The following is a 26,302-nucleotide window of genomic DNA, read 5'->3' on the forward strand; positions in this document are numbered from 1 at the left end:
TTCATGTGCATCCCCTGAAACAAGCTGAAATCACAGCATTCTCAGTTTTCAAATCTGTCTATACTCTATACAGCTTCGCTAGATTACTCTAGTTAGACCAAAAGACACATATATCAGATTATGACCGATAAGGGTATCTCTAATGGATCATAAGTTCATAACAAATATACACATGTCTATGAGCTTTAATACTTCTAAAATAATGCAATTCTAACTCCACTATCGAATTTTCAATATACGTACAAATAAAGATTCTTGCAGAGTACATAAAGATCTGTTTTCAATCTTCTTTATATAAATCAAACATTGTTTCATCGATGCAACGGAGAAGTAACATAAAGGGAGGAGAATATTTCTTCTTGGTAAGAGCGAGAGGTTTCTTCCCATTGCAAGTGAGAACAACGACAGCTTCAGGTAGTATGAAATCAGATGAAGAGGGTTTCGCATCTTCTTCGACAAGGGACTGACATCCCAAATGGAAGACGGAGAGTTTTCTGAAATCGAGCACGTGGAATGGGAAATCAAAAGAGAGAAGTTCAAATTGGGATAGTTTGGGTTTTCCATTTGAGGTTTGTGCTGGTTTGATGAGGAAGAAACTATGTTTGGAGACAGAAGGAAATTGGAATGCCTTCATTGTTGTTGTTGTTGGATTCAATGTCGATGTCGAGTGGGAATTTGAGTAGTGGGACTTCAAATGGCAAAATATCAAGATGATGATTTGGGATGGATGAAGAACGCCAATGGGAACAAACTGATTGGAAGCGAATGAGATCAATTTCAGTGTCGATTCGTTGCGATATGAAATGGAGAAGTTCCCTTGGGAGTTCTTTCCAGTCTTCTTTCATTTTCAATGCCGCCATGGATGCTGATTCCGATTTTCTTTCATTTCTTGGTTTCTTTTTTAAGAAACGATATAATAAAAACAGAACCCTATGAAATGAGAGCTGAAGAAGACGATGGATGGAGCCGGAATGGATAACAGGGGTGAAGATGATTTGATTGGAGTTTTTTAAAATAACAGAGATAGATAGCATATGGGGTTTTAGGAGGTTGAAGGGATTCTAGAGTCTGTTGTATTCATTTTCTTCATCACACTTACCCTTAACTATATATCAGTTATATTTCAAAAAGATGGTAACAAAAAAAGTTTTTATATTAAAAGAAATAAAATGGAAAAATCATTAATATTTTTCTTTTGATATTAATAATCATTAATATTTGTCTTGGCTTGGTAGCTCAGTTGATAATGATGTTGTAGCTTAGTTTTTCCATCTATTCACCTTATGCTCTGTTTGCTAATAATAGCGGATAGCTAATAGTTTATATGTCACGACCCAAAACACTAATCGTGACCGTCGTAAATGTTTGTCCACAAGAACGCATCGTCATGAGCACGACATCAATTGCTCTGGTGGCTGCGTCTTGTGTGAACATAATGAGGAAGAGAGTTTCCACTTAATTTTTTGTTTGTGCAGGTAGTAAATGGACGTGGAGCAAGCAACAGTTCTGCAGTGTTATTATGGGTGCAACCAATACCGTGTACGTTGATGTAGAAGGTCGTACACCTGATAGTGTAGCAGGCCGAAATATCTCTATCACAGGTGGGATATTTTTTTCTTTTTTTGGAATAGATAATGATGATTCTCCCTCGTTTCAAGCTTGTGGCAACAAAGAAAGAACATGCTTTGGAATAATACAACGGTTTCTAGTTATGCGGTAGTTGATTGTGCAGTGCAGCTGATGGATGCTGAAATGTGGCAAGACAGATTAGACATGGACCTGATCCGCATATGACGGTACCAACAGTTGAAGTGGATGAAACTGGTATTAGGATGCCTAAAATGTGACGTAGATGCATCCTTTTCGACAAGACTAAAATACAAATGCAACATATTTGTGTCAGGGATGATCAAGGAACTTTTGTTCTTGCTAGAACTGAATGGTACCCTCTTCTCGTCGACGTGTCCTCCAGATGGATATAGTTGACTCTGAATTAGACTCTAAGACAGATGTTGACTCTTTTTAGCAATAAAGTAGATTTTAAAAAATTTGGTAGTAAATTGATGTGAGTCAAATGTTAGAGACGAATTTAGATATTATTTTTTGTCGGCTTAAATATGTTATTCGTCCCTGCAAATAGGGGTCGCGTAAAATTTCATCCCTGCAATCGCTAATCCTTTTTTTTTTGCCCCTGCAAAGTTTAATCAGTTAAAAATTCGTCCCTTGACCAAGTTAATGACTGCCACGTCATCAAATTAACAAAATGGCATGGGAATTGACGAAAATACCCCTGGCTTATTTTTTTTTGTTTTTTTTCCTTCAAAAAAAATTTCAGTTTTTTCCCGAATTTTTTTTACGATTTTTTCCCAGAAAATTTTCAGTTTTAATTTTAGCAGTTTTTTCCGAATTTTTTTTTTACTTTTAATTATTTTTTCAGATTTTTTTAATTTAAAAAAGAATTTTCAAAATTTTGAAAAAAAAAATTAGCCCAGGGGTATTTTCGTCAATTCCCATGCCATTATGGTAATTTTGATGACGTGGCAGTCATTAACTGGGTCAAGGGACGAATTTTTAACTGATTAAACTTTGCAGGGGCAAAAAAAAAGGATTAGCGATTGCAGGGACGAAATTTTAAGCGACCCCTATTTGCAGGGACGAATAACATATTTAAGCCTTTTTTGTCAAAGACTGAATTTGGTCGCAAACAAATTATTAGGGATCAAATTAATTAGTAGAATTTTTCATTTATACTAGTAAGATACTATTTGTTTGTAGGGGTCACTCTTAAATGGAACAGTATTTATTTTTTTAACCTGCATCAAGAAAAGTTCCTGTTAGGACTTTGGTACATCAAATTTGTTTAACTTTTGACTAAGATCCTCTTCATTTACACATAAATATTAATTCTAAAGATGAGTGTTGAATGAATGAAAATGAACCATGATACAAAGTTTAAAAAACACATGATAATGAGAAGATAAATGAATAACCTATATAAAAAGCAGTTTTAATTCAGCGTGACAGTTTATAGTATTTTTCATTGACAATAATAACATGACACATCTTGAGAAACCAAATATAGGAGACACAACTTAATTTAACGTGCTAATCTCAATGCATTCGAGGAAAAGGAAAACATGTCTATTGGATTTTCCTGCGTATAAAGAAGCACTGACATCCAAAAAAAATAAGACAGATTCATTTCAAGTTTTGCTTACAAGTTAAGGCACATAAAAACATGCGCATGACAAATTGGATTGTAAATTACATTGAAAGACAGTGAAGACTTGAAAAGATGGCTGAAGAGGAACAAACAAAGGATCTCAACTATATTCCATAGGTTATGTTGAAGAGGAAACACAGTAAAGCATGGGCCTTGAGTAAAAAGGAACAACTCCAGAAAAAGGTTTCCAGCTCAGGAAGAGCATGGACTTGTCAAAAATCCCTAGGATTTCATTTTTAAGTATCGCAACAGGGAGATTGATCTTATATTTGAGTAACGCATGTCTAACTCCACTATCGAATTTTCAATAACAACGTACAAATAAAGATTCCAGCTGAGTACATAAAGATCTGTTTACAATCTTCTTTATATAAATCAAACATTGCTTCTAATTAAGCATCTTCTGAGTTCTGGACACCCCTTAGCAGCTAGTCAATCACTCTTTGCCTGTTGTAAACCAACCCCTTGCAGGAAATATGCTTTTGTTAAATCTGCAAGCACTCCAAAAACAAGACCTCTATATCATTTAAGGATTTAAACTCTTCTGAAACATAACCTAACTCTGATTATAAATTGCAATAACTATCAAAGCCAAAGAAAACGCAACGCTAATATTTTTACAACATAGTCAGAACTATATCTAGTTCAAATACACATGACAAAACAATGTGGAGATTCCTAATGCATACAATTTGTCCTCTAACTAATGAATATGTATTCTCTTTTTTATTTTCGTTTCAAAAATAGAAGTACAAAATAAATCAGCTTGAAATTTACAAATACAATTAAACTAGAATTTGGTGTTTAAAATATTCGTTGTCAACTTTATAAATGAGCCTAATGGAAGAAGTTTCCATCACAAGTAAACAAAGGTCATCAGTCAATCATGCCAAATTACAGACAACACCTATCAAGTCATTTAAAATGTTCCAATAGTTCACAGTATAAATTAGTGTGATGACAACAATGACAAAAACAGGTAAACACGAGAACCAAATTCCAAGGACCTACAAAGCAAGGAGAAAGTGGTATGACACATTATTACGACCAAGATGCTCAAGGTCAACATGCTTCCAAACAAATTTAAATTGTTTACATGTCACAGAAGAAACTCTGGGCCCAGCTAAATGAATTGATCGAACTATGCATTGACATAATGACGAGGCGTTAAATTTAAATTAACTGGCATCTAATTATGTGTTATGCAAAACTTAAATGCAGGCTTATTGTACATAGGTATTGGTAATGACAACATTGGACCCTGTCATGCTGCAGAGTATATACTCAAAAACACCTCTTCATTTTGGACAAAGACACCATTTACATTCATCCAAAAGAAATTAAATATTTAAAACATGGCTTAATTACTGATGTGGTCCCTTAAGTTATTTGTTCGTTACATTTTAGTCCCATAAGTTATTAACGTTGCAATTTGGTCCCTTTAAGTCATCTTCCGTCAACCAAATAAATCCCCACCGTCAGAACCGTTAACCCAATGTCTAAGGTGGATACACATTGCTAGTTGTAACGTAACCGTTCACATGTGCCTATTTAACGTATTGGCAAAAGACTGACGGTGAGGATTTATTTGGTTAACATATACTAACTTAAGGGACCAAATTGTAACATTAATAACTCATGGGACCAAAATGTAACCAACAAATAACTTAAGGGACCAAATCATTAATTAAGCCTTAAAACATCTATATAACTATTATAGCATGCATGTTTAGTGCTCCTACTATAGTAAATATACAACATTCTATCTTAACAAGAAAACAACCTTCAACAATGTAGGCAAATAGCTCAAATATTGTCTGAGGAACAATTAAATGAAACTAAGATGGTATTACAGAACAGACACAAACATCAAATTCAAAACAATATTTACATATCACAAATTCACATATCACAAGATAGGTTTACAAATCACACAAAAGGGCAAAACAAATTCAAAACCAATGGAAAAATTGGCAATGGGAATGAGTTATGGATGAGAATGAGACCCCCACGTGGGTACTATGATTCAGATTGACAAAGCTGGGTTTCACTCATCAAAGTTGGGTTCCTTTCATTAAGCTTTTCAACCTGTTGAGTTGACTGCAAACTTGGAACGATGGGTTTGCAGCTGTATTCTGGTTGATACTTTGAATATGAATATGCAGTGTGATGTGGATTGAGACTCTATATAGTATTGTTCACCTTCGTACTTCGTTTATGGGTTCATGTTGGAATTTTTACATGTGTCGATGGAGTCAAATACAACAACTGTGAGGTCAATGTTTTGTATGCTACAGAGACTTAACATTCAGTTGTTGCATTTTATGGTTTTTCAGAAACATATTGAACCATTGTCATTCAACGCACGTTTGGGGAAAAATAACCATTATATTAATTATTAAAGACCCGTCCAATTGTCCTCAAACTTGCAAGTTTACCATAGTTAACACAAACAATTTCATAAGCTGGTTAGCTCAATTTTGATGCCTAAAGTTGTAACCTCTGGTTTTCTTTTTCCTTTGGCATACTATCCAAATACTTTCTCACTGTTCCTCGGAGTTCATTCTCTGCGTGTATCGACTTAGACTCCTATGTTTCACAAATGCAGTTTGTACACCTAATCATGTGTCCAAAAAAGAAGATATGAGTCTGGCTCAATAATGATACATAAAGTCTGCAAAGTCAATGAACCATAACTCTTATTTCTCTTTTCAGGTCTCAGACTCAACAATTAATTGCTCCTACACTAGAATTTTTAAAGTCACCAGTCGAGATCAACCTTAAGTATATTAAATTGAGATACAAGTGTAACTGATCAACTAAGTTTCGACTTTATAGACCATAATATGACAATAATGCATTTGGTCAAAGGATTATTTTTCCTGAGTTTTTATTTTCTGAACAAAGTAAAATGTATGCATGATTTCTAATTTGTATAGCTTACTCATGACATAAAGTAGATTTGGGATGCTTCATACATTTTAAAACTGTCAATTGTAGAGGTGGGAATTACCGAGCCGATGATTGCTTAAGTAGATTTGGGATGCTTCATACATTTCTAATCTTTTTACTAAATGTGTCATGCCTTATTTAGGCAAGGTCATAGGACTCTGTTACGCGGTCTGGCCTAATCAGGAGCTTAGTCTACACACTTTAGATAACAATTATAACAAAAATAAACGAAATGATTGATATTTTACAGTCAAACAAAACATAGCATGTGATAGGTTCACTTTAGAACTGTGATAAAGTAAATTTAAGTATTCGTGCAAGTATGAAAACAAAGAAACGTAATGTACAAAAAGAACCTACCCTATGAGAAAATGGAACATGAGAAAATGGAACAAACGCATATCCAAACACATAGCTAACATCTTTGCAATACAATATAACACAGGTACCATCTGCGGGAGATCGACCAGAGCAATTTCTTCTTCACTGGAGGTGGAAGCCAACAAAATTACTTGAACTAAATTGTACTATTCTCTTCACATTCTTTTCAATTTTCTAAAATTGCAAACATGCTCAAGATCCTTTGAAGTGAAGAAATAGTGGGCTGGAAAAGGTGAACTACATATCAGCACCAAAGTCAGCTGAAATGATCTTTATGAAGTGGCCATTCGGAGTGTTTCTATCCATCTATGCTTGCTAGCCTACGATTTCCAGCACTTAGCATAACAATCATATCCTCAAAAGTAAAACAGGTACAGAAGTAAATGTAAAAATCGAAGAAAATGCTCTCATGCTTTTTTGATTATGGTCAAAAGTTAGGGGGAAGAAAAAATTGTTCACAGCGGGGATCGAATCTTGAACTTCCTTCTTAAGATTCATTTAGCATAAATCATACCACTGGGAAACACCCTTGAAGACATCTATATATGTGTTATTTATTGTGTTTTCTTATATCTTTAAAATAATGTTTATCAACATAACTAACAATAACCCATTATGTTAAACACTTTTGATACAGCGATGATTAGCAATCTTAATAACCGATTCAACAAATCAGCAAATAATCATAACATTGCAGTTTTCCAAACTACTCTTTGACATTCATAACTAATAACTGCCTCAGCAATATATATTCCCTTCTTTCAATAAAATTTTGTCATGACTATGAATATTTTTGAAGTAGTTTGTAACTAAGTATATAAAGAGATGACAATGATATAAGCAAAGTGCATCCGCATCAGCAGATGAAAGGCACCGAAACTTGGCTGAAAAGCACTGACTAGATCAATAATTCCATTGCAAAAATAAAAAACAGAAAAATCCTATGCACTGCTGCACGACTGCGGGCAGAAGCCAACCACCGCAAGACACCGTCGGCTTCCATCTACAACCGCAACTCCAAAACAGCAGCTCAGTTACAAGTAAATGGAGCTACTAGAAAAAACAGAAAAACGGAAGGAAAGCCCTAGGAGCAGAAGAGAAACAATGCATCCCCCAGTTTTCTAGTTCTACTCTTCCCTGCTACAACAAGAGAACACAGATACACAAGCCACTCTTCTGAATGACAACAATCCGACGGCCGAAAACAAGTCAAGAGGGAGACCAAGAAGCCAGAAACATAACATCCGTGGCCGGGCACAGAAAATTGGGCGCAACGAACCACAGTAAAAAATAGAACACTACATAGAGACTTCCAATCCTAATAGACACAAATAAAGGATGAAGTTTTAGAACCTATTCTAAGTAAACAAGAAACAAAGAGAACAGATCAAGCCATAGAAAGTTAGTAAGAACAAAGAACTGCATTTTTCACAATTTCAGTTACATCATAGTAATAAAATGCCATGATGTCCTGCATATATATTTATATGTACATTTTCTCTAACTAGACTCTCAAGAACTATTATGTTCAAATGAGTCTCAGTTCAAAAGATAGCGAGGATCATTTTTAGGAGACACTAATACCATTTGGCCAGTTTCTTAAATTATTTTGATTTTCTCACAACCAAGATATACAACCTCTGGTGACAATTGTCAAGTAATGCAAAAACAGGCACAGTGGTAATAAGAGAAGGAAAAATTAAATTTATTCTTGAAACTGATGAGTCATAGATTAGTATATTTTAATGCTTTATTTAGTTTAGTTTTAAATAAGATTTGATTTAATTATATTGCATTTTCTTTCCTTTTAGAATATTTTACTTTAAATTGTCTTTTATTTTATTTTAGGAACGAATATATGGTGGAAGGTGTCTTGGAGCAAAAGAAAGAGGACTGGAGCAAATACAGTGCGAAAATACGAAGATACGGAACAAAAATATGTTCCCATCAAGTCAGAAGCTTGGCACGGCCAGTGCCAACATGTGGCACGGCCGTGCCACCTTCAGAAGCCCCTTTTGCTGCTTTTTCTTCGGGCCCAAGTTACCCTGTTGCAGCTTTACTGTTTTACCCTTTTAGTTGCTTAGTTTCTAAGTCGATTGTAAAGCTATAAATAGAGTAGCTCTCCACCATAAACATTCACCTTTTACTTTGTTTATTTCAAGTATTATTTCAATAAAAAATCTTTATTTCCTTTTTACTTTCTTTGCAATTTATTTTACTGTTTATCTCTCTTCTTCCCCCATGTCTACGATGAACATGAGTGAGTAGACTTCTTCGTCTTGGGATTGTTGGGGAGTCTAATGACTCAATCCTAAACAAAACAAACCTAAACCCTAATTTCTATGTAACCCTAATTTCTAATCTAGATTCACCGTCTTAACGTGGATTAACAATTATCAAACTGTGGAAGCGAAAGCGGAGGGTTTGATAATCGTTAATCCATCATCCCAAACATCAATTCATAAAGCGAGAGCGGAGTCTTGATGTTGGAGCAAGTGAATCTAGACAATAATTGCAAAACAGTGAAATAGTCTTTGCAATTATTGAGACAAAGAGTAGTTTCAATCCTCTATGCATCTTCTAGTAATCGTGTCAGCGAAATAGGCTTGGTTGCTAGAAGTAAACTCTCACCGGACTTTCATCGGAAAGGTGAGGGGCTAAGGGAAACCGGTCTTTAGAAATTAGTGTGTAAACCATGAAATTAGATGTTTAGGTCTTGTCTAGTGAAGGATTTGTCATTATGATGAACCAATGATCCCGATGCCTCTTTATTATTATTGTTTTTACCTTCAGCAATCAAACTCCCTTTTACTAACTTTCTCTCCTCTAATCATTTACTAAAAGTTAATTAAGTTGAACAACTCCCTAGCGGAACGATACTTTTACTTACTACTATTACTTCGATAGGCCGTGCACTTGCGGTTTTGCCCTATCAAGAGATAATGTAAATTATTCTTGCATTTCCACAACTAAAGAAAATCAAAACCTGTGAATTCTCACGTAGCACAGACTAAAACCAAGGATTATAAGAAACTTTTTCGTTGTTTTATTTTATTGTTTCTTTCAAAAAAAAATCTTTATTTGATTCTATTTTATTTTATTTACTTCAAAAAAAAAAATCTTTCTCTTTATCTTATTTTATTTTATATATAAAAAAAAAAATCTTTTTCTATTTCTTCTTTTGCCTTTAACTTCTTGGGAAGATAATAACGATATGGCTAAGGAATGCACTCTCATAGAGTATGCAATCTCATCTTCAAATGAGTCATACGATGCTATTGTGTACCCAACGGTTGATGACAATTTTGAAATAGAACCTGCACTTATTGAGTTAGTGCAGCAAAATCAATTTTTCGGATCACCCACTGAGGATCCGAATCTTCATATTTCAATTTTTTTAAGACTCAGTGGAACTGTGAATGCAAACCAAGAGGTCGTAAGGCTGCACTACTTTCCTTTTTCCTTTTTCATGGCATCAAATGAAGCAAGACTTTCTTGCCCAATTATTTCCTCATTCTAAAATTGTTCACTTAAGAAAACAAATCATACAATTCACTCAAAAAGATGGAGAATCTCTTTACAAAGCGTGGGAGCGTTTCAAAGAAATGCTTAGACTTTGTCCCCATCATGGTTTAGAAAATTGGCTTACTATGTACACTTTTTATAATGGCCTTTTGTATCCCACAAAAATTTATGTTGATGCAGCTGCAGGTGGAGCTTTGATGAACAAAACATACACAGAAGCATATGCTTTGATCGAGGACATGGCACAAAACCACTATCAGTGGACCTACGGAAGGGACACCACTAATGTTGCTCCTTCACCCTCTCAGAAAGAGGTAGGTATGTATGAAAATTCTTCCCTTGATCATCTAGCTGCTAAAGTTGACGCACTCACACAAAAATTTGATAAAATAAATACTAGTGCTGTCACACCTCCCCCTGTATCACCTCTTTGTGAAGTTTGTGGTGTATTTGGCCATATTGGCATTGATTGCCAACTAGGTAGTGTTGTTAGAAGTCCTGAGCAAGTAAACTATGCTCAATATAATCAAGGGTTTAAAAACAATCAAATTTTTTTTCAAACCCCTCAAAATCTTTTTGGACAACAAACAACACCACCCGGTTATGCAAACAACCAAGGAGTTCCTCAAAAATCCAGCTTGGAAATTTTACTAGAAAAATGTGTTATTGATCAATCCAAGCAGCTCCAAGAGCTTAAAAATCAAACTGAATTTTTGAAGGACTCTCTTGCCAAACATACATCGAACATAGACTCCATAGTTACTCACAGTAAGATGATAGAGACTCAGACTTCTCAAGTACCCCAACAGGTGGCTAATCCCTCTCAAACCTCCGAAGTCCTTCTAGGCCAAATTGAAACCAACCCCAAAGACCATATAAGTGCTATTATTTTTAGGGATGGTAACCAATTAGAGGACCCCGTTGGTAAAATTCATAGCAATGAAGAAGAGATAGGAAGTGATGAGCCTCAAAGTGAGAAAGCTATAGGAGAGAATGACAAGCCATTTGTCTCACCATCTCATGAGCCTAAAATTCATTTAACACAAGAGTTTGCTAAATCCAAGTTAGATGAGCAGTTTAGAAATTTTATTGAAATACTTCCAAACAAATTGCCACCTAAACTTAAGGATCCAGAGAGATTTTCCATACCTTGTGTCATAGGATATAAAACATTTGAGAAAGCCATGTGTGATTTGGGAGAGCATGTTAGTTTGTTGTCATTATCCCTTTCTGAGAGATTGGGTATAGGATAGATAAACCACCTTCTAACCGTCAAGCTAGTGACTCTAAACAAGCGCTTCGTGGGAGGCAACCTATGATTTTTATTGCTTTTATTTTTGTTTGTTTTGTGTTATTTTAATTTATTTTGTAGGTATTTGTCCAATATGATACAAAAAAGTGAAAGAAAGTTGAAGTCATTGACCTGAAACAAACAAAAAAAAAATGTTTTTCAAAAAAAAATAAAAATTTTAAAAAAAAAAAAATCAAAAAAATAAAAATAAAAATTCCTTCTCTCCTCCAGAAGCTTGGCACGGCCCGTGCCGGTGGTGGCACGGCCGTGCCAACTTTTCAGCCAAAAAAAAAAATAATAATTTTTTTTAAAAAAAAAAAAAATTTTAAAAAAAAATTTTTATTTTTTTTCCGTCATTCAAAATAATCTCTTTCATCCTTTATCCATAACCCTCTAAACCAAATTCATACACCATTAAACCATAACCCAAAAACCAAAACTTCTTCACCAATCTCCATCATTCAACTCTTAAACTTCACTTAAACCACAACCCCATCACTAAACCAACTCTTCCCAACCAAAACCTTGCCTAACCCTAACCTTCACCCAAAATCCACACCAAGTCAAGTTAAGGTCAATGACATCAATGAAGAAAGTAAGAAGATTGAAGCCTCTGGAGGTGGTGCAAGCAAGAAGCAATCATCAGCCCGCAATCATGGGATCCAATTCAAGGATTCTGAGCAATTAAATTGGTATAAATCTCTAAATCTCTAGAAATATCTCTCCTTGCAGGTACCCTGATGATAATGTTATGGATAGACTAGAAATAGATGAACATGTGATTAGGTTGTTGAATAACACAACCCTGTGCTTAGGTACCTTCAAAGGGTTATGGCTTGCACCGTATAGAGTAGGAAAGAGGTAGGGAATGATGAGAGCTGTTTATATTGTGGGCTATGCTTTATAACCATCATATTAACATTTACTATTATTTGCTTGATTATCTTGTTTCAATTGTTAAAACGAAACCGGACGATAAGGGTGATATAATGGTAGGTGGAATCATCACTTTTATTGCTAGGAAGTTTGGGGTGAGTGTAAATCAAGGGATCAAGAGGATAGAGGGGAACTATTATCTAGACTTATATACTACTTTCTCCTTCCTTAGAATCCATGGCCCTACTCACAATTACCAATATGAATGGAGAATTATTAGAGCTTATTGTTTGATTATTCTACCTAATCCGGACTTAACTATTCTGGAGGTGGTGGAAAATTTGCTTTATGTTGGTACTAACCCACAGGTACATAATGATGGTGATGATGGTAATAAAGAGGAGGTAGGTGCAAACTTGCACCATGAACAAGAAGCCGGTGGAAGTTATAATCCAAAGTCCACTATGGACTTCAATAAAATTGTGAGCTTTCCTCTTCCTCTACTATTCTTCTTCTTCTTCTTCTACTACTACTACTACTTCTTCTTCTTCTTCTTCTTCTTCTTCTTCTTCTTCTTCTTCTTCTTCTTCTTCTTCTTCTTCTATTTTTCTTTTTGAATCATTGAGGACAATGCTTCCCCTAAGTGTGGGGGGGCCTAATAAAGTGTTTAGAGTCGTAGTGTTCCCAAACTCCCTTGAACTTTATTCTTTTGTTTTGTTTTTATAGCAAGAGGCATGACTAGTAGCTTGTTTTTAATGTAAAATATGGCATAAAAATTTTTGTTTTGTCTCTTCTCTAAAGGTTGTTTCTTGTACATAAAAGTAGTTTCTTGTGTTTCTTTTGTACTTGCTATACCCATGTCTTGTTTTATTGTGAAATTCTCCAATGAGAAAAGCACCCGGTTGTAATCCTTGAGCAAATGTATGAATAGGTATTTTAAGGAACACGTTCTATCTTTAGTGTTAACTTAGACCCTTTAAAGTCTTAAGAGTAAAAGTAGTATAAGTTTGTGTGGGAAATTAATCAAATTGTTCTTAATTGTTATATTCTTATTAATTTGTTAATGTTAAATGGGGCGGGAGAATGGCACCAACATGTGGGGGAAAGGACAATCCCTAACTTCCTAATTGTGGTGGTGACTCCCTAATTTGAACCTAAAGTGAAACAAATTCATCAATGCTAGGGGGAAAGGACAATTACATCCAAAAAGACTTCCTACGCGGAGATGAAACAAATAATAATTTTGCAGCACTGCTTAGGGTGATTTTGAATCTAGGGGGAAAGGACAATTACATCCGAGAAGACTTCCTACGAGGATAGATAGCCCCTAAGCATCTGCAGCCCCTTGTGCTTAATTGTTAATCTAATCTAATTTTAACTTAAATTCCCATCACTCTTATATGAAATGAAGAAAGGACTTTTCTCGGTTACTTTAGCACTAAGGATAGAACCTATTCCTCATAATATCTGTCTTATACAGGAGCAAGAAAAGGGTTGGACTGCACACACACACTCACTTGAGACTTGGTGTTGGGTAGAATATGTTCATGAGAAGTATTTGAAATTGTAATTAGTGTACTTGAAGCAAAGCCTTTCGTTTGAGACATGTGTTCTTAATATTGCCATGAATAAATCTTTTGTTGCTGCTATGTCTATTGCCTTTTGCTTGAGGACAAGGAAAGATTCAAGTGTGGGGGAGTTTGATGAGTCATAGATTAGTATATTTTAATGCTTTATTTAGTTTAGTTTTAAATAAGATTTGATTTAATTATATTGCATTTTATTTCCTTTTAGAATATTTTACTTTAAATTGTCTTTTATTTTATTTTAGGAACGAATATATGGTGGAAGGTGTCTTGGAGCAAAAGAAAGAGGACTGGAGCAAATACAGTGCGAAAATACGAAGATACGGAACAAAAATATGTTCCCATCAAGTCAGAAGCTTGGCACGGCCAGTGCCAACATGTGGCACGGCCGTGCCACCTCCAGAATCCCCTTTTGCTGCTTTTTCTTCGGGCCCAAGTTACCCTGTTGCAGCTTTACTGTTTTACCCTTTTAGTTGCTTAGTTTCTAAGTCGATTGTAAAGCTATAAATAGAGTAGCTCTCCACCATAAACATTCACCTTTTACTTTGTTTATTTCAAGTATTATTTCAATAAAAAGTCTTTATTTCCTTTTTACTTTCTTTGCAATTTATTTTACTGTTTATCTCTCTTCTTCCCCCATGTCTACGATGAACATGAGTGAGTAGACTTCTTCGTCTTGGGATTGTTGGGGAGTCTAATGACTCAATCCTAAACAAAACAAACCTAAACCCTAATTTCTATGTAACCCTAATTTCTAATCTAGATTCACCGTCTTAACGTGGATTAACAATTATCAAACTGTGGAAGCGAAAGCGGAGGGTTTGATAATCGTTAATCCATCATCCCAAACATCAATTCATAAAGCGAGAGCGGAGTCTTGATGTTGGAACAAGTGAATCTAGACAATAATTGCAAAACAGTGAAATAGTCTTTGCAATTATTGAGACAAAGAGTAGTTTCAATCCTCTATGCATCTTCTAGTAATCGTGTCAGCGAAATAGGCTTGGTTGCTAGAAGTAAACTCTCACCGGACTTTCATCGGAAAGGTGAGGGGCTAAGGGAAACCGGTCTTTAGAAATTAGTGTGTAAACCATGAAATTAGATGTTTAGGTCTTGTCTAGTGAAGGATTTGTCATTATGATGAACCAATGATCCCGATGCCTCTTTATTATTATTGTTTTTACCTTCAGCAATCAAACTCCCTTTTACTAACTTTCTCTCCTCTAATCATTTACTAAAAGTTAATTAAGTTGAACAACTCCCTAGCGGAACGATACTTTTACTTACTACTATTACTTCGATAGGCCGTGCACTTGCGGTTTGGCCCTATCAAGAGATAATGTAAATTATTCTTGCATTTCCACAACTAAAGAAAATCAAAACCTGTGAATTCTCACGTAGCACAGACTAAAACCAAGGATTATAAGAAACACTTGCATTAACAAATTAAAATTTATCAAACCTGTGCGGTGATAAAGTAAATTAAATAAAGTGTGAGAATAATCAACTAGAAGTAATAACTCTTCTAAATATATAAAAAATGTGTAGTGGGAATTGAGTAATCAATTCAAAATGATAACTTTTTGCACTATTATTACTGCAATATTTTGCGCTTGAACCTAGATATTTTGTCTCGTCATCTTTCTCTCTATAGCCCCTGCATAAATTGATAAGGTTTCCTGTTAGGATCTACAATTGTGAAGATCAAAATCCTAATAAATTTATAATAAAGCAAACAGGTTTTCTATCTATTGTACATGATTTAGCATTATAAGTAGCCAGGCACTTGAGGAATCCAACAGTCACACATCGACGACGGTATCAAAAGATTCTTAGATCACGAGTCGAGGTACACATTCTCTATCCTAAAACATCTCACTCTTTTCTCTCTTACTGACTTAATCGACATAGTTCTTGCATGCACACCCCCAACTCGCCACAACCACCTCCCCGAATGTCAATTTGTTTTCAAAACACCTACCTTAGAAGATAGTTTATATTAAGAGGAAAGAATCAACACACTGCAACAAACATTCTAAAATTAGATTATTCGATTTGAGATTTAGACATCTACGGACAAAACTTCATTTTAAATAGGGGACTAATAAAATGATTCTATCTCTAATGCTAAAAAAACAATTTTTTAGTGGGGGCAGACGTTCCTAATTTGGACTGCATGCATCGGTCTCCAGTCTAATAACATTAACTAAGCACAATAATGCAAATATCAGAAGCAAATAAGAAACTTTTGAATGCAAGATAACATACTCTGTTAGGAATTCAATTAACTTTTGACAATCCACTCCGGTGCCGAGAACAAGCTGAGATATTCAGACACAGACAATTGCTGACTTCGACCCAAGCAATAATTACAGAAATAAGTACATATCCTGTATGCATCATCGATAAAGACGACAAAATTCCCTTTGGCAACACACAAATCGGAAGTTGAAGCAGAAAATGAACATCCATTCACAAAGAACAAAACCCTATCCCGTAAACTCATCAACTTCACCCATTTTTTATTCTTCTCGTCAAGTCTAAACACATCAAAAGTCTTAAGATTCTCATAAATATTAACTAACAACAACTCGCCCTCGCTCTCCACCAGTAATTTTCTATCTCCAGGAATAAAAGGATTATCCACTAACTGGACACTCGAGTCCGATTCAATTGTAACTGTCCGACCAGTATTGTCGACCAAGTAAAACCTCCTTTTAAACACACAAATATCTACATATTTAGTTGACATGTCGGAAATGGGTTTCCAAAATTTGTTGAGGTAACAGAACAGCATAGGATGGGGGAAATATTCCGAAATGCCGAGAACCATAGGGTTTTCTCCATTGCACGTGATTGCAAGGAATTTTTCACGCTTCTTGTTGTAGAAGAAATAGTTACGACGATTAATGTCTCCGTAGTCCAGGATGAAATCAGTTCCTAAATTGAGGACGGAGAGTTTATTGAAGTCAAGCACACGAGGAAAACCATGAGAAGAGTAGACTGAGTTGAAGAGTAGGTGGAAGAGTTTGGTTTTGCCATGTGAGTTTTGGGTAACTCTAATCAACCAAGGACGAAGTGGCTTACGGTGTCGGAGTGGTTTAATGAGAAAGAGAGTGCGTTTGAAGAGGCGGCGAAACCGAGAAGTGTTGGTGTTGTTGATGGTATTAGAGAGATTATATGAGAATCGGAGAAGTGGAACCTTGAGGGTAGAATTGGGATGGTGATTTGAAATGGAAGAGCGCCGCCATGTTGAACAAACCGATCGAAAATGAATGAGATCGAGTTCATCATCCATTCGTTGCGATATCAGATTTAGAAGCTCAGTTGGGAGTTCACACCAGTCAGTCGATGTCATGGCTGCTGTGTGTTACTGATTCTCCTTTCTTTTATAGTAACGAACCCTAGTAAAACATGCTACACGATTGAAAATTTACTATTTAAGGATAACTTCAAGACAGTAAAAAATAAAGATTTTTATTTTAAAATCTTACTTTTTGTAACTCTTTTATTTTTATGCAATTTTTTAGTAAACCTGATTGCTCAATATTATAGATAGTACTTTGATGCACAAACGTACAAAGATTGACAAACGCTTAATATTATTGTTCAATATTGCTGATTAAACCATCACATTAAGCTTCTATCAAAAGCATAGTAGCAAGATAAACATGCTTGTATTCAGGGATGGAGCCAGAAGCAGCAGATGCTATGATCCCCTCGAACTTTTGGAAAAAAAAAAAAACTATACTAGTATGCTATGATATTTTTTGGTTTCAATATTTATTTTTGTGGACTTTATATGCCGTTGTATATTGACATTTTTTGAGTCAATATATTGGGCCTTAAACAACCAAGTTTCTAGGCTTTATTACACTACTCTTTAACTAAAATCATCTTGTCAAAAAAAAAAAAAAACTAAAATCATTAACACCGGAAAATAAAGAATATGTTTTTCTCCCATTTATAGAAGAATCTTAATCCTTAACTAGAATTCCAATTTATGATTCTTCATTGCAATTTCTCTTAAAAATATTGAATCATTGCCTGCAACTTTGTTTTCACACTCTCAACCACTACCAATGATTTGCAGGTTGCGATTGCATCCTCCTACGTTTGCATTTTTGTTGTTTCATAATTTCTTACTGTACTATTCAAGGATCTTTAAAAAAAAATCTATTCAAAGATCTTTAAAATTTATAATAAAAAAAAAATTATATCCATTATTTTTTAATATATCTTATAGTTTCTTAAATATCTTGGATATATTATGCATTTGGTCCCCCTTAAACTAGATTCTGGCCCCGCCCCTGCTTTTATTGTATTTCATGTAGGAGCGAGTAGGAGTAATTCAAGCGATGGGTAGAAATGGCCAACTGTTTAGACTTAAACCCAACCCTTAACTCGGTCAATGGAGATGAGATACATATTTTAAAACGATCAGGTCTTTGAAGTATTCATATTGGGTATATATCTGGTGCTAATATTTATTTGATACTCCATTTTTCTCATTATTTTGTTACGAATGAAATTTGTAGATTTTTCATAACTAGCCATTGTCTAGGAGTTTTAATATCACATGTAGTTTTGATTTCCAATTTTCTTCCCTGTTATTTTGGCTATGAGTAACTTTGATAATACTATATTTCTCCAAGAAGTTGTCCACTCAATGAAATCATCTAGACTGGAAGTAAAAGCAGCTGTATCGATATCAAACAATTAGTCTTTGTCAAAGCATACGACAAAATGGAATCATGAGCTTTGTAAAGTGTCTTGATCTAGGTAAAAGTAAATATATAGTAGTTATTGCATCAAGTATATACAGACGATTTTTTTTGTAGTCTATACTTTTATACATCCACGGATTTAGTGACGAAGTTCAACTCGTCAAACAATCATCTGGTTTTACCTACATAACTTTGATTGTAGATATAGAGCTTAGTTAGAATTTTCAACTTTTAATCTACAACTATATACAATATGGATTTCAAGGGTTTTCGTGCGCTTGGTAGTCATTGCCTTCACCCGCGGAGGAAGGTGGGACGATTAAAAGCTCAAACTTGAGTCCAACAAATCCGGGCACACGATGATCTAATTTGTGTACATGCAAAAAGTGAATGTTCAATACCTAATTAACTACCTTCTTGTGTACTCAGCACACAATGACTCGAATCTTGTTTTATATAATTACACGAACTATCTGTGTATAAATTCATGCCAGACTTTATTTTATAAGTAGTTGAACACTGAAATCGGGGGAGATAAGCAGAAGTTGGAAATGATGGCAAACACTGAAACAATAACGTGGCAAAGAACTTCCCATGGAATAGCAATTAAAAGAAAAGATTCACAAAACATGAAAGTATGGAATATCACAGATCTCCATCCAACAGAAGAAAAGTAAAATCATTAATAACACAGAGAAAGAATCACTCATCCTATTCCCCAGGAATAGGAGATAAAGGGAAAATTCTAATATGCTAAAACAAACAGATTATGATGATTTGGGATGGAAGAAGAGCACCAACTGAAACAAACAGATCGAAAGTGAATGAGGTCGAGTTCATTGTCGAGACGTTGCGATATCATATTGAGAAGATCCTTTTGGAGTTCAGACCAATCTACCTCTGCCATTGATGTTGCTGATTTGTGTGGGATTTAACTTTTGGTTTCTTCCTATATAGCGAGCGGCGCCTTCGCACACTAATTCTTTGGGTACGTAGTTTTGTGTGGAAGCAATGCCACTTATCTATTACGTGAATATATTAATATTCTAAATTACTTAACAAGGAAGTATCATTTTTTTTTTGTTTCCTTAACAAGGAAGTATCTAGTAAAATCTGACAAAATTACTTAAAGGCTTATTTTAGATTCAATATTCAAAATTTTAAAAAGTAAATAATATGCCTAATATATGAGAAAATCAATAATTAATTCTTAAGTTTCCAATGATTAATTAGTAATATAACTTGCATGACCGCAGAACAAACAAGATTGGATCCTACATAAATATCTAAACAACAAGATTGGATCCTCCTTGTAATGCATATTCCCCTATTCCGTTTTCCTTTTGTTGAGATAACTAGAGTTAGTTAAGGTAGTTAGAGTTGGTTAAATGTTAGTTAGAGAGAGCTATAGTTAGCTACAAGTAGTTAGGGTAATTGAGTTCTATAAAAGGACCAACCATGTACTCATTCATGTAATCTTTTTCAATATAATTCATAATGAATTCTAAGGGTTTTCCCTATGTTTCTTCCTATCAATCATACTTCTCCTATGAAGTTAATCTCAATCTCTATGATCCTATTATTTCTGATATGGTATCAGAGCGATACTGTTGCACATCAATCTATAGTGATCATGAAGATGAAGATTTGGCTACGGAAGATGAAGACAGGGAACTTGATTCTGACTGTGATGATGAAGTTCTAAGCTAAGATGAAGATTGCTCATCTGAATCTCTACGTCAAACATCACCATTCCAAGAAGCTATGGAGAATGGCTATGCTTCGCAGATGATGGAGAGGACAACTTATCTCTTCCCTAACTTCTCAAAACAGCAAGATTCAAGTCTTGAATCTGGAATCATGGAGTGCAAGAATTGGTTTGATCTTCCTCAACTGTTTTCCGGTGTCACTGTGAACAGTTCGATCAAGATCGACAAAATCACCGATTCAAGAACCACTGAGTTCTTGTTTCCCATTCCAAGTTTGATTTAGTTTTCATGCTTCAAGTTTGAGAAGTTGGTTTCGGCAACAACGACAACACTGTCGGACGCGTCAATTTCTTTTACAATCTTCATGGTATCCACATCAAAGTATTTGATCCCGGTGGTAATTTTTGCTATTCATCGCCCTCACTTCTGTCAAGCTCAGTTTGCATTTCATCTGTTTCTGTTAGGATTTTCGTGTTCGATTCCAACAACAATCAATTGTGTTTGCTGTTGCGTTTATTTCAAGATGGAGGCTCTGCATTTGTATTCGATCCCGGCGGAGCAGATTCATTCCGATCTTCACTATTTCTGTTGATTGTGTTCGCGACGACGTTTCATCCCTTTTTCCCAACGATGATACTACCACTGAGATCACCGAGAGGGAGATCAAGATCAAATTTGTTCGAATATTATGACAGTTAGTTTTTTTTTCTTAATTTTCTAGATTGTAGGAATATTATTAAAATATTTATGATTTTGTATGAAAATTATTTATGTATTGTACAAATATTATAATGATATGTGGTTTAATTAATTTGTCGTATTAAATAAAAAAATTATTTCTTTAATTTATTTGTGTTTATTTAATTTTATTTCTCTAATTAAAATCAAAAAGTGGGGGAAGGGATCAAAAAAAAAAAAAAAGGTGAAGTACATTATTGGCCGACATTTACGTCAGTAATGCAAATTCGATTAACATTACTGGGGGGATAAATCCGCCAGTAATATTATGACAAATCTGAATCTACATTACTGAGGGATTATTCCGTCAGTAATTACTGGCGGAATAATCCGTCAGTAATTACTGACGGAATAATCCCTCAGTAATGCTTTGTCAGGACTACATCCTCATTACTGAGGGAAAAATCCGCCAGTAACATTTCTGACGCTCATATTACTGAGGGACTCGAATCCGCCAGTAATGCGTATTACTGAGGGATTTTTTGCATTACTGGGGGATTATTTCCACCAGTAATAACCAAAATTCTTGTAGTGGTTTAGTAAAATAAGATTCGAAAATAAAATAAATATTAAATTGTGGGGTTATTTTGTGTAGAAATATATTTGTTATTTGATGTAGAGATATATTTGTTATTTTGTGTAGAAATATATTTGTTATTTGATGTAGAGATATATTTGTTATTTTGTGTAGAAATATATATGTTATTTAGTGTAAAAATATATTTGTTATTTTGTGTGAAAATATATATCTTATCTGGTCTAGAAATATATTTGTTATTTTGTGTGAAAATATATATCTTATCTGGTCTAGAAATATATTTGTTATTCAGTGAAGATGTATATTTGTTATTTGGTGTATTAATATTATTAAGTGGGAGAAATATATATTTAATTTAGAAATAAATAAGATTATGAGAAAAAGAGTAATTTTGAGGTGTAAGAGAAATTAGATGAGGGGTTATAAATAAGAGAAGTTAGGTTTAGAAAGACATAGAACGTACGATCAGTTTTTGAAGAAAACATGGTTAGAGAGAAGAGAGGACAAAGAGAAGAGAGAAGGGCTGTCAATCAATAATTCTAAGGTAAGGGTGAGACTAAATTTCAGTAATATTAAGTCTATAATTCTGATAATTAGATTTAACATGTTGTAGGTTGAGTTTATGAGAATTTGAGAATTAGGGTTTTGAGAGAGATTTGATGATTAGATGATGAAAACTTGTTGAATTGATGTAGAAATTGTGTACAGACCTTGGATAATCCATAAGATGATTATTAGTAGTTTTGAGGTTAGAACCATGAGATTAGGTGAAACTTGGAGAAAATCTGCATTCTGCCCGAATTTTGATATTAAAACTGGTATTGATCGGTGCCGAATTGATCTTAGGTATATACACAAAAGTCGTAGGTATGGATGTTAGCTTTCTAATACCGTTGGTGTCGTGTCAAAACGATTTATAGAACTTGAGTTATGGTCAAATTACTGCGCATAGGTCACAGCAAATTTTTATGGACTTTCAGCACAACTTTTCTGAATTTAAAATGAAAACTGGTATTGATCGGTACAGAATTGATCTTAGGCGTAAACATGAAAGTTTTAGATAATTTTGTTAGCTTTCCAGTGGCTTTGGTTTGACGTCAATATGATTTTTAGTTTTAGAGTTATGATGAAAATACTCCAAGAAGGTCTTAGCGAAATTGTACGGTGACATCATTCTCTGTTTCATGTTTTTGCGTTTTATTCATATGTTTCTGTTTTGAATTGATCTTTGTTGTAAACATGAAAGTTGTTGATAGCTGTGATATCTTTCCAGTAGCCTTCGTTTGACATGAAAATATGTTGTGCATGATTATTTATGTTCTTACAAAGATGTCATAGATGTTCATGATGTTTCCAAGACGTAAGATGTTGAGTCCATGCATACTCATTTAAAGATGAGGACTCATGCCCTGGAGCTTTTGCTCAACCACGACGATGGAGCTTTTGTAACACCCCGTTTTCCCAACATAAAAATTTCATATAAAATCAGAGTATTTAAACCATAAATGGAATGTCACATACTTCTTGGAAATCATAAAATAGATAATAATAATTATCCTTCAAAATTCAACATCATAAAACCTTGAAACTTCGCAGCGGAAAATAGTTCAATGTAATAAAAGTCTTGGCACGCAGGCCTCATCAAAAATCTCATAAGTTTTAGTTAAATAATTATTCATAAAAGTTCATAAAAGACACGTAAGGAATAGAAATAAAGCAAGCCCCATCCTGTTACGTATCAGAGCACCTAGACACAATGTGAGGAGTCCACTCACGAACGCCTCCAGTCTTTGTTACCTGCAAGTTACCCATACGAAGGGCAACATTTTCAAGCAGAAGGGGTGAGATTTCACAGTCAATAAATTAAACATATAATTCATCAAAATGCATTTAACAACATAAAACATCACTAACATATCAAACATTTATTACTTAGCATCATATCAATCATAATCAAATATCATCATCAAATATCATCATTTAATATCATCATTAAATCATAATCAAACATCATCTTTTAACTCATCATCAGACATCATATTCGACTTAACACTTGACTTGACATTGCGACTCAACTTGACAATGCAACTCTTAACAACTTAAATCATCATGAAACTTCTTGATATGCAAATGCATGTGGTACCATTCGAGGCATCAAGCCCCAACATAAATTAGCGTAAATAGGCCCTTCAACATGTGAGCATAAAGCTGCCGGGCCTCAAGCCCCCTACGTAGTTTGAGCATAAAGCTGTCGGGCCTCAAGCCCCCATCTTTAATGAGCATGCAATGGACTCAATCTTCCAACAACTTAGACAACTTAACAACATCGTGAACATCTCTTACAATTCCATAAACATGGACAACTTCTTAAATCATTGCAACTTAGACCGACTCATGCAACTCCAAGACATTTAAATGGTCAACAGCATTAAACATCAGCAACTACAACATATACCAGTGCTTGAATGTCTCAACATCATTTGAGGAATAATTACATCAACATAAATATCATAAAACATCATAACATTACTCATGCAACATTACTAATACTCTCAGTCATATAAACAGACTTATGGAAAATCTGGAAACATCCTAAACAACCCTCATTCTTACTTCTACGATCGACTTATGACTACATGTGCGAAAGGATCGCAAGGGAAACAAATTGGGCAACTATCAGCTTAACTCGCAATGGCGAGTGTTCTTGCTCGCAGTGGCGAGTAATGGGCTTACTCGCAGTGGCGAGTGACTTTGCTCACAATGGCGAGTGCCTGGGTTGCTTGCAGTGGCGAGTAATGTTGATCGCAATGGCGAGCGATGGGTTCATAGCTCGCAGTTGCGAGTGTTGCTGCTCGCAGTTGCGAGCGATGAATGTCAGTACGGCCAGAAACCTAAAAATCACAACTTTTCATCTATCCTCATGGTTCTTTCATCCAAATAGCATCTAATTATCACCCTAGGTAATATCTAAGGTCTATATACAGGTTTTGCATATCTTTTCATGGTTCAATCCTCAAATCGGTCATTAACCCTAATTCTCAATTCTCACAAAAACTCAACCTAATAATGCTAAATCCATTTTTCAGAATCATGCCCTTAATAATATTGAAAGTTAGTCTCACTCTTACCTAGTTTTGATGAAAATCGCAGCTCTCCTCTTGTCCTCCTCTTGTTCTGACTTTTCTCCCTTTTTCTCCAAAAGCGTTTTACGTAAAAACGATTCTAACCTATGTCTGCCCTATTTATCTTTTCGTATTACTCTACTCACCTCTAAACTTACTCATTTCACCTCACAGCCCAACTTCTAATATTTTTATTTTATTTTTCATACCTTATTTTATTTAATAATAAAATAAGTCACACCAACGTTATAGCTTCACAAAATCATATACTCCACATAAATCTCGAAAATCACATAATTTATCTATAAATCATGTAAATCACTTAGATTCATAACTCATATAAATCACACATATAATTCATATAAATATATGCCAAAAACTCATCAAAATAATTAAATAATTACGACGGCCGTTACAACTCTCCCCCACTTAAAGAATTTTCGTCCTCGAAAATTTACCTCAAGCAAACAACTCTGGATAAGACTCCAGCATCTTACTCGCTAGCTCCCACGTCAAGCTTTCGCCAGTCGCTCCATCCCAAATGACTTTCACAAGAGGTATCTCCTTGCCTCTCAACTTCTTCACCTCACGACCTTCGATCATCACTGGTAAAGTCTCCACCGTAAGGTTGTCTCCTATTTGCACATCATCTCTCTGGATCACATGGGACGGGTCTGGAACATACTTCCTCAGTTGTGTTTTATCTTGGTTTTCGGGTGTCAAACATTGCTTACGTTTGAACCTTTTAAACCGGTGATATCTTATTTTTTCTTGGGAAGGGAAAAAGTAAGCAAAACCCTTGAGAATCGAGGTCCGGGAGTTGTTTTCGCTATGGGAAGGTGTTAGGCACCCATAACGACTATAGTATCCTATAGGAACCGTCTTTAATTTCTACGCGCGCGCTTTATTTTTAAATGCTATTTGAAAATGTTTATTTAAACCTAAGAGTTTTCTAAGTGGAGAATTGGAGGGAGAAGAATGTTTTTGAATTTTTATTTTAGTTGAATTGAAGGAATTTTGTTCCTTGCCTACGTACCCGTTTAAGGGATCAAATCCACCGTAGTTCTCTTCCAAAAATGTTTTTGTTTTTGTTGGTTGATTTTAAGTTTGAAAATGGAGTTTGAAGAATAGAAAGAGAGGCCTTAAAGGCATGAGAATTAAGAAAAAGTGAGGTTTGATTAGTCATTTTGCAAAAGAAGTCAAGTATGATTATTTTTCATTGAAATTTTGATTAAGAAAATAAAAGGAAAATTCAATGGGATTTTGATCCCAAGGTTTATTTGGAAAATGGTTTGAGTGAAGTTTGTTCATATTTTTGGAAAATGATTTTTTTCTAAGTATAAAGCCTAAACATTCATCTAAACATACAATCCTAAACATACATCTAAACATGCATATTCTAGCTATATACCTAAAGTGGTGTGTGTGCATGTGTCGGTGCTTGTGTCGGTGTACATCATTAGAGTCCATTGTCCTTATTACATCATTGGCCTAGATACATTCTATGGCCTCTTTGCCAAGAAATTAAAAGTGCATAAAGGAAAATATTACAAAACTCCTAAGTATTTACATTCTAACTTTGGTACAAATTAAATTGCAAGAAGAATAGAGATGAATATGGGATGAAATGGAGA

The 26,302-nt window shown here is 34.8% G+C and overlaps 1 protein-coding gene and 1 non-coding gene across 2 annotated transcripts; both read right to left on the reverse strand.

Moving 5' to 3' along the window:
* Positions 1 to 10,082: 10,082 nt before the first annotated feature.
* LOC146936651 (small nucleolar RNA R71) lies at positions 10,083 to 10,190 on the reverse strand. Its single transcript, XR_015033711.1, has one exon. It is a non-coding gene; the product is annotated as a small nucleolar RNA R71 (small nucleolar RNA).
* A 5,008-nt stretch (positions 10,191 to 15,198) lies between these two features.
* On the reverse strand, positions 15,199 to 17,192 carry LOC146936652 (F-box protein SKIP23-like). Its single transcript, XM_085751353.1, has 2 exons — positions 16,103 to 17,192; positions 15,199 to 15,491 (listed from the first exon to the last, which is right to left on the reverse strand). The coding sequence occupies exon 1, from the start codon at positions 17,190 to 17,192 to the stop codon at positions 16,119 to 16,121; it is 1,074 nt and encodes a 357-aa protein (XP_085607479.1). The 3' UTR covers positions 15,199 to 15,491; positions 16,103 to 16,118.
* Between the last annotated feature and the right edge of the window lie 9,110 nt (positions 17,193 to 26,302).

This window comes from Medicago sativa, chromosome 3 (genome assembly GCF_051527215.1).
Source record: "Medicago sativa cultivar Bolivia chromosome 3, Bolivia_mono, whole genome shotgun sequence".
Lineage (NCBI taxonomy): Eukaryota > Viridiplantae > Streptophyta > Magnoliopsida > Fabales > Fabaceae > Medicago > Medicago sativa.